This window comes from Cebidichthys violaceus, unplaced genomic scaffold (assembly GCF_023349555.1).
Source record: "Cebidichthys violaceus isolate CVI_PGR_0920_01 unplaced genomic scaffold, fCebVio1.0.p SCAF_1, whole genome shotgun sequence".
Lineage (NCBI taxonomy): Eukaryota > Metazoa > Chordata > Actinopteri > Perciformes > Stichaeidae > Cebidichthys > Cebidichthys violaceus.
The window spans coordinates 3,497,086-3,511,362 of NW_027176262.1; the positions used below are offsets into that span (position 1 = coordinate 3,497,086).

At 44.7% G+C, this 14,277-nt stretch overlaps 1 protein-coding gene across 1 annotated transcript; it reads left to right on the top strand.

Moving 5' to 3' along the window:
• Positions 1–1,187: 1,187 nt before the first annotated feature.
• On the top strand, positions 1,188–7,249 carry prss16 (serine protease 16). The gene is given in 14 exon segments (XM_068710569.1): positions 1,188–1,334; positions 1,976–2,118; positions 2,791–2,890; positions 3,070–3,209; positions 3,456–3,566; positions 3,569–3,724; positions 3,836–3,913; positions 4,159–4,206; positions 4,304–4,420; positions 5,112–5,276; positions 5,544–5,685; positions 5,813–5,992; positions 6,948–7,102; positions 7,190–7,249. Coding segments are annotated over 14 exon segments (1,656 nt in total). The 5' UTR covers positions 1,188–1,273.
• Positions 7,250–14,277: the final 7,028 nt, after the last annotated feature.

Consider the following 14,277-nt stretch of genomic DNA (forward strand, 5'->3'; position numbering starts at 1 on the left):
TTTTTATTTTTTCGACATACTATAATATGACTATTTCTAGATGCTATACTCTGACTTTTTGAAAAAAAAAATTACATACTATACTATGACTTTGTTCGACATGCTACACTTTGACTTTTTTTTGTTTCAACATGCTATGACTATTTTTCGACATATTAAAATATGATTTTTTTTTTACATCTGTGCCTTCTACAATGACTACAACAGGCTTTCTAATGTTTTCATGGTATACTATCCAATGACATTTTTACTGATATTTTTATTTTTATTTATTAAATTAAAGCCCTTCAAAATCGCATGAGCTAACTTCAAATCACATTCATGAGACAATTTGTCTAACTTCAGATTAGATAACTATACTGTGACATTTTTTTGTGCATGCTATACTATGACTGTTTTCGACATATTACACTATGAATCTTTTGGCAATTCTAAACTATGAATTCAGTATTAAAATACTTTATTATGTATTTTATTTTTTAAAGACTTTTTTACTCATGATTTTTTTCAAAATACTATACTATGACTTTATATTTTTTAAATATACTTTGATATGACTTTTTATGACATTCTAAACTATTACCTTTCTTATTTTTTTCAACATACTATAATATTACGTTTTTCACTTTTTTTCAACATACTATAATATCACTTTTTCGACATACTATACATGACTTTAGATTTTTTTGTATATGCTATACTCTGACTTTTGTTTACTTTTTACGACATTCTATATTTTGACTATTTTTTAATACTGTACTATGACTGTTTTTGAAATTCTATACTATGACTGTTTTCGACATATACTATGACATTTTTTTTTTACTTTTTACGACTTATTATACTATCACTTTTTCGACAAAACGCTGAGAGACACAGTGAGTGTTTGAAAGACAGTCTCACTCACTGATGCGACACATTGCTGTAAGAGGAAAAAGAAAGCCATTACAAGGCAGAACGATCTAGTTACATCACCAAGCTGATGCTCTATTTTGCTGAGCAGTTTATACTGTATATGGCAGATACAAACACACACACACACACACACACACACACACACACACACACACACACACATACACACACACACCCTCTCTCTCTTTCTGTTCTCATGAAATGCTATATGCAGATCATAATAACACACAGGTCATATCACAGTTTCCACCCTTCAAAGGACTATATAGGGAGCTGATGAGCGGTGGAGATCCTCCTCAGTCCTGCAGACTGGACATGCATCACATTTATCTTAAAGTAACCTGATTCGGTGGTAAAGATGCTTTTCTCACCGGCCCGCTGTCTCATCCTTCTACTCCTCTTGAACTCAACTGATGCTGGTGAGTTGATGACTGCTCCACTGAATCCGATAATGGGTTTACTCATGGATTTAATAACTTGACAGCTTCATGATATACAAAAAAAAAAAAAAAAAAATCAAAGCACTTCACAGATGTCAGGATTTGCTGTAATGTTTTTGAAAAGTTTTTTGAGCTGGAAGGCGAAAGAAAAAAGACGCCGGTGGTGACAGACAATCCTTTGGGAGGCTGACGTTAGATGTTGACTGTTACTGAAATAGATCAGAGATTCTCTCGATGGAGATTAAAGTATTTTTGCCAAGCATCACATCAGTGACGTGAACGTAAACTATTTCTATCGATGAAATGGATGATAGAGCCACATGGGAGCCTTTCTAGAGGAAGTTCTCAGCTCTGGAGGCCAGCGGGTCAGCAATAATACACTTTATTTATATAGCTCTTTTCAAAAGAAAAGGTTGCAAAGTAAAAAAATTGTTTAAAAGTTATACATTATTGAGCAAAGAAGCAACACAAGGAAGTCTGCTGGAATGACCCCCATCACACAGGACTGAGGTTGAGCAATTTACTCTCAAACAAGCCATTGAGGTTTGTATTATTTCCATGACTTTGCACAAGTGTCCTTCTCTCTATTCCCTACCTCTTGGTCTCATTTTTATCACCAGGACGGATTTTGGGGAAGATCAAGGAGCGGGTGCGCAATCTCCTGCTGCAGAAGGCCAAGCAGCCTCTTCAACATGTGAAGGAGGACAGGATCCACCAGCAGCTGGACCACTTCAACCGACTAGACTTCAGCACCTTCCCTCAGGTAGAGACGGATCAGTGGTCTATCCGGTGTGGGGCCCTCTAGAGGCTGGGGAAACCAGCTTGGTCCACTATAGATAGTCCTTGGGCCTGGAACGATCTGCAGTTAATACATATATATATATATACATATGTATATATATAGGGCTGACATTTCAGACATAAAAAACACTTGATAAAAGAGCACGTGCACAAGTTTCTCTGATCTCATAACCTACATAAAGGCAGTATTACATTTAAAGCATCAAAGATGATGCGATCTCATACTATTTATGAGGACTGTTCAATGTTTTTCAAATGCAGCAAAGCTGAGAAAACTGCTTCCTAATCAGCTTAAATCAGTCTGATTTGCTGCTGTCATTTTGCTCTACAGAAAAGAGCTAAACTTTGCTAAATCTGCTCTAAAGCAGCAGTGAGTGAGCTCTCCGTCTGGATGAATCTAGACTGGTTGAACTTTTTTCATCACCTCAACTCCAGCATAGCCTCCGACGAGACGACGCCTCCTAACAGCATGTATTGAGCTCTGTTTAGCGCTCACTTTCATTTTGTGGCTGCCAATGTGCAAATGTGTCCTTTGTAGCATTAAAGACGGGATTACTTACACAAAGAAATGTCCTGCTGGTTTGGGAGAACCTGAATAAAACATTTCTTTCTTTCTTCCTGTCTTTCTCCCCAGAGGTTCTTTGTGAACGAGGAGTACTGGCGGCGTCCTGATGGTCCGGTGTTCCTCTTCATCGGAGGAGAAGGGCCCATCTATGAGTTTGATGTTCTGGCAGGTACAGTAGGATGAAGATGTCCTCACCTGTCTGTCCAAGTCCTGTTCATGAAATCGTGAAATCATTTTACACACCTGTATCCGGTTGATTGTGCTTCATCACACATACCTTTAAAACATTGAATTCCCTCAAACCGTTGGTGTATTAGACCACTCTGAATCCTATATCTGCTTCCCCAGGTCACCACGTTGACATGGCTGAGGAGCACGGGGCGCTGCTGCTGGCTCTGGAGCATCGCTTCTATGGCAACAGCATCAACCCTGACGGCCTCAAAACGGAGAACCTGTCAGACCTGAGCAGCCAGCAGGCGTGAGTGTTGGCTACCAGCTTGTGTGTGTGTGTGTGTGTGTGTATAAGTACATGTATGGTTGCAAATGTGTGTCCTTCACCTCACTTCCTCTCCCTCAATGCATAATGTATGTGCATCTGTGTGTTTTTGGCTTGTTTTCAGCTTCCCCTCTCCTTTCTGTCTATTAGTGTGTGTGTGTGTGTGTGTGTGTGTGTGTGTGTGTGTGTGTGTGTGTGTGTTTCACCCAAAATCCCACTCCTATAACACTTGCACCAGAGGTGTCCCGGTGTATTGTAGCCTACATCATGTCCACCCCACCCCTTCATGTCTGTGCATGTCTCTATAGTTTGTGCGTCAGGTGAAAGACTGAAGAGTTGTTTTGTGTGTTGTTGTTGTTGTTGTTGTTGTTGTTTTTGTCCAGGCTTGCTGACTTGGCTGTTTTCCACCAGCACATCAGCCGAAGCTTCAATCTGAGCCACAGGAACACGTGGATCAGCTTCGGAGGCTCGTACGCCGGAGCTCTGTCCGCCTGGTTCAGAGGAAAGGTGCTAACTACATTTTACAGCACATGTCAAACAGCTCACACAACTTGCATATTATTTCACTTTTAGCAATTGTTAGACATTTTTCTGTGCTCCTCTTTCACCCCACTGCAGTTCCCTCACCTGGTGTACGGAGCCGTGGCCTCCTCTGCTCCTGTCAAGGCGACGTTGGACTTCTCTGCCTACAGCAATGTAAACCAGCACAAACCATGGTCACTATTAATATGAAATATTAGCATATTATCGGAGCTTTAGACAGGATTTTTTCTTTAAATACTGGGGTCATGACTCCCAGTGGCCCCCTGTGCAACTCAAGATGGCACATAACATTTTTTTGACAAGCTTCAGGAAAAAGAAGTATTCAATTTGACCTATATTCGTCACTAATTAGCCTGGTGACGCATGCCTGCTCTCACCTCTGTGATTTCCTGTTTCAGGTTGTCGGCTTGAGTCTCACCAACGAAGCGGTTGGTGGCTCAGAAAAGGTGCGAGGGCAGCCACCTGTCTGTGCATCGTACGGCGGCCATTATTACATTTCTGTCCGTCACGCGTGTTGAATTCACACTCATCCTCTCCCTGCAGTGTCTGGCTGGCGTGCGAGAAGCCTTCGCTGCTGTGGAAGCAGCGATGGGCGGGAACGCCAGCCGGGTGGCCGTGGACTTTGGATGCTGTCAGATCCCCAAGGACCTCGATGATCAGGTGACGGCTTTGAGACGCTGTAGGGGGACAGAATTAGAGGTTGTTAGGCTTAAGGAAGGGGCACAAAGAACCCTCTCTGTGGCATCTTGTTTGGGCATTTTTGCACTTTTTATGCTGTTGTTTAAAGGGTTTTAGAGACTTTTCCAGCGCATGCTGGTGTAGTGAACTCTCAATACTTTGATGGTCAACATGCGACCACTAAACATGACTTTGAACAGCACTATCAGAGAGGTTAAGGAGTTCTTACATGTTGGACAAACCTGTAGGCCTACTCTAAATCACTGGTAACCAACCAGATGTTTTCAGATGCCCCACAGCCCTATCCGATGAATATAAGCAAGCAACCATCATGTTCCAATTATCATCATTAAACATTAAACATTATACTAGATAGTTACAGTTGCAAAAAACACCATTTCTGAAACTAGGGCTTTCTTTTTTTAAACTACACACACAAAAAAACCCCAAAATATACACAAAATCTTACTATTTTGACCATTTATCCATTACTTCTATACCATACTATACTACCATTGATGTATCTTTTGCTACATCAACCATTTACCCATCACATTTAGGTGTTTATTGTTTAACTATTGCAATGTCCATGTTTTGTTTTTGTTTTTTTCAGTTCTAATGCAGAACAAATGTATCTGTGTGGAAAATAAATATTTCACTCTACACCTCTCAGATTGAGCTGATGCAAAACCTGGCCGGCATCGTCATGGGGACGGTGCAATACAATGAAGAAGGGGTGCTCATGTCAATCGATGAGCTCTGTGGTGTGATGACCAACAAGAGCGAGGCACAGGTGGAGGAGACGGAGGCTTACAACCGCCTTGTTAAACTCGCACAGGTATGGAAAACACAAGGAGGAACTCCAGCTTGCAGTTTTTCTCTTTTCATGCACAGTGTAACCACCAGATGTCACCGTTGAGCCATTTTCTCGATGAGACAAGCTTGACGCAAAGGTGCAACCTTTTAGGATTTCTCTCGTTAATAGAATAATGCAGCGAAAGACCCACAGTGTGGTGTTTCCTATGTGTTGTGTGTTATTTCCTATGTGTGTGTGTGTGTGTGTGTGTGTGTGTGTGTGTGTGTGTGTGTGTGTGTGTTTGTGCAGATCTACCATTCCTCCAGTGAGGAGCCATGTCTGGACATCTCCCATGAGAAAACAATGAAGGATCTGATGGACACGACCGTCCACTCAGGCAGGAGAGCAGAGAGACAGTGGACCTACCAGACCTGCACCGAGTTTGGCTTCTGTACTACACACACACACACACACACACACACACACACACACACACTAGACAATAACAGATATAGTCAACCATCATTCTTTCTATCATCTGACACCCTTTCATTGTGTGTGTGTGTGTGTGTGTGTAGACCAGACTTGTGAGGATGCCACTTGTCCGTTCTCTGGGATGGTGACCCTGCGAACCCATACTGAACTCTGTCTAATGCTGTTTGGCATTTCCCAGCATTCCCTGCCTGGACGCGTTGCCTTCACGAATACTTACTATGGAGGAGACAACCCCCGCATACACAGGGTCCTCTATGTCAATGGTGAGAATTGGTTTACTAGAGGCAAAAACACAACAAACTAGAAAGGTGCACTCAGCAGAATGCACATCTCCGCCTGGGTGTGTCTGCAACGACTACTGTTGTATTGTGTGATTGAAGGAATACAACCAGTGCTGCAAAGCGTCGTCAAACCGACTTCTTTCAAACTCAAACACCAGCAGCGATGTAACGTTGTACAAGCAGTGGGCTTGAAGTTGTCGAATAACACACTTCATACAATCGTGCCAAAACACAAAGGTAGAGTCACCAAGCTGTCTGCCCGTTTAGCAACAAGTGAGTGGCAGCGAGGTACTCAGCAGTAGGCGCACTGGTAATACCGTTAGCTGATAGCGGTTAGCCAAACAAGCCGTCCAAAGAAAACAACAAAAGTAAGCTTAAGAGCAGCGGCCTAGAGGTACTCAGCAGTGTGTGCACTGGTAGTTCTGTTAACTGTTAGCCGAACACACCATCCAAAACAATAACGTGTGCAAACCGCTCTCCTCCCCACCGTATCTCTGGACACAGAGTAGCAAGATTGTAGAAGCACTTAGCTATGTTATCACTAGTGCCCACTACCACCTGGGTAGAATGGTGAGAGAGGAGTCAGCAGGCAGTTAATGCTAATACAACAGGTAATAAAAGGTGTTTTGAGAAAGCGTGAGTCACCACGAACACAAGAGGTAATTGAGCATGCAGCCATAACTGGCCACGCAAAAATATTGTGCAGTTTGCTGCAGCAGAGTGCGAGATTAGCCGTGGACAGACACAGAGGTGCACATGTCTCTCACTCAGTCACGGACGCATGGACTCACATAGTCACGCACGCACACGCGATCAAACACATAAGCTCTCCCGTGGCCTGCGCCTGGCGGACATAATAACTGAACCTAAAGAGGCGAGGGAGCGGCCAAAGAGTGGTAAAAATTAAAAAACATATATTTCCTCATCGTTGCCACAGGGGGAGTTGACCCGTGGAAGGAGCTGTCGGTGGTTCAGGACAGGGCTGAGGAAGGAGAAGAAGCCCAGACCATCTTCATTAAGGACACTGCTCACTGTGCCGATATGATGAGTAGAAGAGTCACAGACCGCCGCTCGCTCCAGAAAGCCAGACAGGTATGTGTCACTGATATGTTACTGTGTAATCTGCATAACAAACATGATGAAATCCTCAAAAACATTCCTTCTCCCTCCTCCTCCCAGGAGATCGAGGAACATGTGGTCAGTTGGCTGAAGATGGCTGCCCTGGAGAAAACCGTCTGATCTAAACACATTATAACCTGATCAGCTCTTATCACTGATCCCTGAAACAGATTCATGAGTTGGTGGGCCTGGCTGCTCTGCTTCTTCTTCATCATCATCATCCTCTATTTCCTCTCCTGCTCTCCTCCGTCCATCCTTATCTCAGCGCTGATCTGTGTGTTTGTGTGGTTTGGTTCTTTCTTTTAAGGTTTGTTTTTATGCGTCTTTTCAAATGTTTTTCCTGTTTTCAATACTAATATTAATTTACGAATGCAGAAAGAGTTTCCTTAATGTTCATTTTCCCTAATTATCTTAGTTGTCTTTGATTTATGGAGGATCTTGAGGTTCATATCTGTGTTTATGCTTATAATAACCCTGATATAATATCTGTTTCCGATATTAGCTTGTTCTTCTTTCTTTTTTTTATAATATTCACCAGTTTTCATAACCCTGTATCACCACTAGGGTGCGATATTGCTACATGTGTGTCAAACCCATTTCTTGATCCTCATTCATTGTAAAACACAAACATTGTGAATTAAAACTCAGAATGGTTTGCCACGCCGGTTGCTCTCTGTTATTCGTAATGAAAGGCAGCACATTGAGAACACTTGCAGATGTATTCTGCAGCATTATGCAGCATTATGCAGCGTTGGTTGATGAGCTGGCGGGGACACCGAATGTTTTTGTGTTGCGGTGTTGTGTTGTTGTGTTGTAACAGTGTTTGTGCGAGAGAAAGGTGAGGAAGCACCAGTTGTCCTAAGGCCATCTGTTTGCTCTGGGCTGCTCCGTGTTTGTGTGTGTGTGTTTGTGTGTGTCTGCTTGCGTGTGTGTGTGTGTGCGTGTGTGTGTGTGTGTGTGCGTGACCCTCCCTGTAGGGGGTTAAAAGTGGGAGGTCATGACCCCGCTGACCCCGTGGGAGTGGAGATCATCAATCAACTAGGGGGCTGGACAGAGCAGCAGGAGGGGACACACGCAAACACACAAACACACAAACACACACACACACACACACACACACACACACACACACACACATAGATACTGTAACACATACACTCTGCAGATGTACCTGGGCAACAAATATACTTGTACTTACTATAAAATACACCAAACAAGTATGAAGAATAGAATAGATATCAAACACATATTAAATGTTTCAGCCCATTCCCACACACACACACACACACACACACACACACACACGCACACACAATTGCATGCATAAAGGCCCCTCAGACATTAGCTGGCAGCCAAACAGGCTGTGTGTGTTTTGTTTGATAACATACGTGCTTTCTTATTCATGGAAACCTCACAGATGCTATCGCAGCCCAGAGACAAAGCTTTAAAGCTGGAAAGAAAGAGAATAAACCTGAAGCGCTTCATTTCTCTCACTGCTTCATTTCATCCGCTCATCTCTTTGCTATTGTAAACAAGCACACCCACAAATAGACACACACACACACACACACACACACACACACACACACACACACACACACACACACACACACACTCCAAGAGCCACTATCAGGGTTATCAGCCAGTACTTGCAGAGCGACAGGGCATGCTTTTTCTCTCTCTCCTCCTCCTCCTCCTCCTCCTCCTCCAGCCTGTCCTGTTGATCAATGAGGAAGTTCTTGGGCCTCAACTATTAATCAGAGCCTATCGGCTATCTGTCTGCAGAGCCAACCAATCACTGCCCTCCGACAGCTGGGCCATGAAAAATGTGGCCCGGGTGGATGGAGGGGAGGAGGAGGTGGTGGTGATGGTGGTGATGGGGGGAGTTTAGGGTGGAGGGCGGCGGCGGCGGGGTCGAGGAGGAGAAGAGGGAGGTGAGGGAGCACTCTATCTGATCCGAGTCAGGTCACGGCTGCACGGCTGCACTTTGTGCACTTACAGCTGATTCTTACCATAACGATGGCACACACACACACACACACACACACACACACACACACACACACACACACACACACACACACACACACACACACGGGCTATCCCACTTCAACAGACACCTTTTTATCCCTGATTCACATTTACATCAAATTGAGGCCTTTTTTTCTTTTTGCCGCCATGTGGCACCCGCTGCGTTCTGGCGCCGCCTCCTCCTGGGGAGCGGTTAGACGAGCGACAGAATCACACCAAATTAAAACGAACACGGTGTTCGCAGCAGAAGAAGGTCCCCGGTGAGGAGCACAACGCCGCTGATCTGTTGTTCAATAACGCGGCCTGTCCTCGCGCCTCAGAGCTTCATCAACACCACCGCCATCCCTCTTCTGCATAATCACCATGCTCACACTCATCCATTCACATCTCATTGCCATGATTAGATTACATCTAATGCTATTACACCGCTCCCATCTCTCTCTCTCTCCACCCCCCACCCCCCCCCCCCCCCCCCCCCCATCATGGATTTCTTGCAGATCTTATTAGTGTGTGATGCGGACCAGGTCTCACTTTGGATTTATGAACCCTCAAGACTTCTCTCCTTTAATCTCCCTCTCCTCCTCCTCCTCTCCCTTCCTGCATCTGTCCATCTATCATTCCCAGGGTTGGCTTGGGCGGAAGAGTATTAATCCCTCCATCCCATCTCTCACTCCTCTGGACAGATGAGGAGGTGGAGGAGGGAGATGGGGATGGAAATGGGAGGAGGAGGAGGAGGAGGGGTAGAGGATGGGAGACCTCAGATTACTTTTAATAATATTTCCGTAGCATTGTGGAAAAAATAATGGAGAGGCATTACAGGCAATGTATGCAGATTTACAAGATGATAGGTCACCGCTTTGGTACCTTCAACAGGTACGAGGATGAGGAGATGCTGCAGAGGGAGTGTGTGTGTGGGCGCAGTGCAGAGGCAACCGATACAGATGGGATGAAAAACAACTCAGTGTGGAGGTGTGTGTGTGTGTGTGTGTGTGTGCTATCCAGTTGTTTGCATGCTTATGCAGTGCGGGGTTGTGTGTATGAGTGTATGTGCCATAATGAGGTCTATGCAAAAAAAATGTGTGTACGTGCGAAACGTGCATCTCTGCAAAAGCGTAACCTGTTGACGCCCATGAGCACAGAAACATTTTGTTTTGGTGATGTATAGCTAGAAAAACATACATAGGTTTATCCTTTCTTTTGCCATATGGCCCAGCAGCACGCACACACACACACACACACACACACACACACACACACACACACACACACACACACACACACAGTATTTTCAACAGAATCCAATAAGATGCTGGAAATCAATTGGAGTGATCAGGACATTTAATGAGTCCAGTACTTGGACGCCTAATTCTCCAGAAAGAAACAAATGCAGAGTAAAGAAAGGAATTAAACCTTTGACCAGCAGTCAGGATGAAGCCAACTCCCCCCACCCCCACCCCCACCCCCACCCCCTCCCTCTCCACCCAAGCCCTAGCAGTGACAGGTAGATTAAGGGGCGTGATAGATGCCCCTCTCTGTATCTCCCTTGCTGCACCCCCCTCCACAACTCCCCACCACCACCCCTTTCCCTCCCCTCCATCCATCATGGCGGCTGGTGTAATTGCGGCTGCGTGGGGCTGGCAGAGGGAGCCTCCATCCATCTCCTTAACAACAAACAGTCAGGAGGACGGATGGCGCTGCGCTCCCCCAGTTAATCTCCATCTATAAGAAGGGGGTGGGGGGAGGAGGAGGGCTGGAGAAGGAGAGAGAGGAAGAAAATAACAGAAGGGGGGGGGAAAAGGTAGTGTTGGCTTACTATAAACAAAACGAGATGGAGACGGCGAGGCAGGAGGGAGGAGGGAAGGAATGGCGAGAGGCCTTGTCACCCAAACAGGTAAGTAAAGGAAGAGGAATGACCCGGGAGGAACTGAGAGGAACTGGGAGGAAAAAAGTTTGCAAACAGGCTTCAAGAGCAGATAAGGCTGGATCTTTGGTTGGCGAGCGTGCCAGAAGAAAGCAGGAGAGATGTATGGCGGGAAGGGGTGTGTGTGTGTGTGTGTGTGTGGGGGTGGGGGGGGGGGGATTTATGTCTTTGCGGCCAGACGACCCAGAAACTGGAGAGGCACAGGCTCATAAAAATGAACACTGCACCCCCTCGACTACCCCACACTTTTACCCTTTCTCCCTTTACTTCCCTCCATCACTTGCCTCTCTCTCTCTCTCTCTCTCTCTCTCTCTCTCTCTCTCTCTCTCTCATGCAGGCAGTGGAGGGTCACAGCTCTCTGATGTATCGGGCGGTTGTGCCAGAGGTCACGGCAGCCATATTTTCTTAATGGCGGAGTCACTGAAGTCAACAAGGCTGGGTGGCCTTCTACCACCATCTCTCTCTCTCTCTCTCTCTCTCTCTCTCTCTCTCTCTCTCTCTGGTGGACTCAAGTAAACTCGACTTTTTTTGGCAAGGTGAGGGCAGCAGCAGTTTGTGGAGGTTGCTGTTTTTTTATGTTAACCATTTGCACCAAACACCATCACGTTGGGCAGAAAACTACAGGCGGGACAAGAGCGGCTTGTAAAACACTAAAGTCTGCCATCTTTTGCTCGCAGTAGTCAGAACTTGATGATATTACAACGGTTTCATTATAATCTCACAAAGGGAGAATAACACATGCAGTCGTTGCAGGTAAACATCCACAGTTATGCACACACTCTCTGCTTGTTGTTCCCTGTTAAATAGCCCAGGGCATCGCCTGCAGTGAAGCCCAACTTAGAATAGGAGCACCGTGACACTGACCCTACAGCAGGCAAGCACACAAAGCAACACACACACACACACACACACACACACACACACGTCGTGAACACACTTGCATTGCTAGTCCGAGCGCACAAAGTCAAAAAGGCCTCGGTGGGTGCAGAGGAGCGAGCGCTATGAGCCTCGACAGGCAGTGACAAATAACTGCAGCAGCCTTGACATGCAGAAGGAACGAGCCCCACCGATGTGTGCGGTGCAGGAAAGGAGCCCGTCTGTTACAGGAGAGCCCCACAACGGGAGGAAACCTAGTAAACAAGTGCAAATGCAAGCGATGCGCTGCCGAGAACACGCAACGTGACGCTCAAACGTGCAGATTTGAGATAATTAGGTTGGACATTTTCACTCAGTTTGACATCATGTTAGGATGGAGATAAGAGAAACATCTTCTAAAGGCATCAAAGGGGAAATCTATTTCATGTTGGAGCAGATGATTGAAACGTTGTGTTGTGTTTGGGGGATCCACTGCAGCTCTGTATGTGTAAAACTGTTATTAATAATGATAATAATTGCAAAAATCAACCAAAGGTTTCTGTTTACTGTTTCTTTCCTCTGACCTCAGTATGGAAACGTGTTGCAGTGATAACCCTTTGCAACAAACAATGTGTTAAATAAGAAAATATATGTCATATTTATGTATTATCTATATTCCATGTGTTTGCGTAAAAAGGCATTCACACACAAACATGTGTGCACGTTATGTTTGTGAATGTATCGGTGATGTTACTGAACTCCAGGAACTTCTTTTGGGGGGATTTGGGAGGCGCTGTGTGTAATAAAATAAAAAAGTACAGTGAACATTAATCACAGAACAAATGAAAAGCAAAACTCAAAAAGATGAAACAATGTTGCATGTGTTTTGAACTGATAAAAGAAGACTCCAATCTGAACGTTAAAGTTAAACAAGACAAAATGATTAAAAAATGTTTTATTTTACTGGTTAACTCATTTCACCTCATGTCTTATTTAAAACCCTCGATATCTGAATGAAATCTAGTTTTATTGTTATTTGGGTGAGATATTACAGGACATCTGTGTGTCTTCTTTGCGACAGTTGTTACCTTTCAGCACATGTCTAACAACATATGTTCTCATTAACAATATGCAGTGCACGCAAGTGTGGTGTCGTCCCGCAGCACACAAGGAGATGTGAAGAAAATGACAGATCCTTTAGTGCGTTGTCATGTAAATGAGCGTGATCTGCATGTTCGGATAATAGTCTGTTAGATAAATTGTTACAGAGAGTTGAGATTTATGGCGCAACTTAAAGTGGCCTGGAGACAAACACTGAAAGCAGTCACTCTCAATAACATTTAAGTAGCCGGTAATTTGCGGGTTGTGAAGGTTTTGCATTGAACGAGGAAATGTAAAACCCTGTGACATGAATTCTTCAGATGACGCAACACGTCCGTGTTAATCCTCCTTCATTCAACCTGTTAGCGGAGTGAAAACAAGCCTCGGATCGTCTTTTTCCAGCCCATTGACGCTGCTGCATGGCTGTATTACGGGCTCAGTGTGTGTGTGTGGGGGGCGGGGGGGGGGGGCGGTGCTGTGATCACCCCTGCAGGAAACCATGCACCCTGGAGAGTTAAAAAAAAAAAAGACCCCTGGCTGTACGGACGGTGCGGGGCCGCCCCACGGTCAAACTCCATGCCGCCCACGGAGACGCCTGCCCCGGCACCGCTGTTCCCCGCCAAGCCGCTGCTGATTGAAGTGCGGCCGCCTGTTGGCCCCTCGCAGCGGGACCGGGGAAAGGGGAGCGTTTTGAATAATTATTATGTTACTTAGGTGACATTTACAACACAAGACTGGGGGGGTTTAGCTATTCCACCAACACGTGAAAGGGCTTTTTTTTTTTTTTTTTTTCTTTCTCTCTTTGGTTAGAATTAAACTTTCTCACGACGAAAGCTTTGTTTTCTCACTTCTCCCAATCAACAAAAAGAGAGACAAAGGGGGACATTTGGGCTCTGTCAAAAGGCTGAGCTACAACTGATCGACAAAAACAATAAAACACTTTGAAAGCTATTATCAGATAGTACATTTCATGTCATCCAGCACGCTTAGAACTTATTTATGACTTATTTATGAGGGGCGACTTGATTAAAACTCTTCTTTTTTTTTTTTTTACTACAATTGCCCTTAAAATGAACTATCCTGCGAGTAAAACAACATATAGATGCTTTTGTGCATATTTCAAATGAATTTGTAATTATATTAGACATTTTGAGGCAAATTACCTGCCATGTTTTAAAGAAACAAATATAGAAATAGAAGCTATTAAATGTGTGTATGGGATTAAATATCTGCGTTGCGC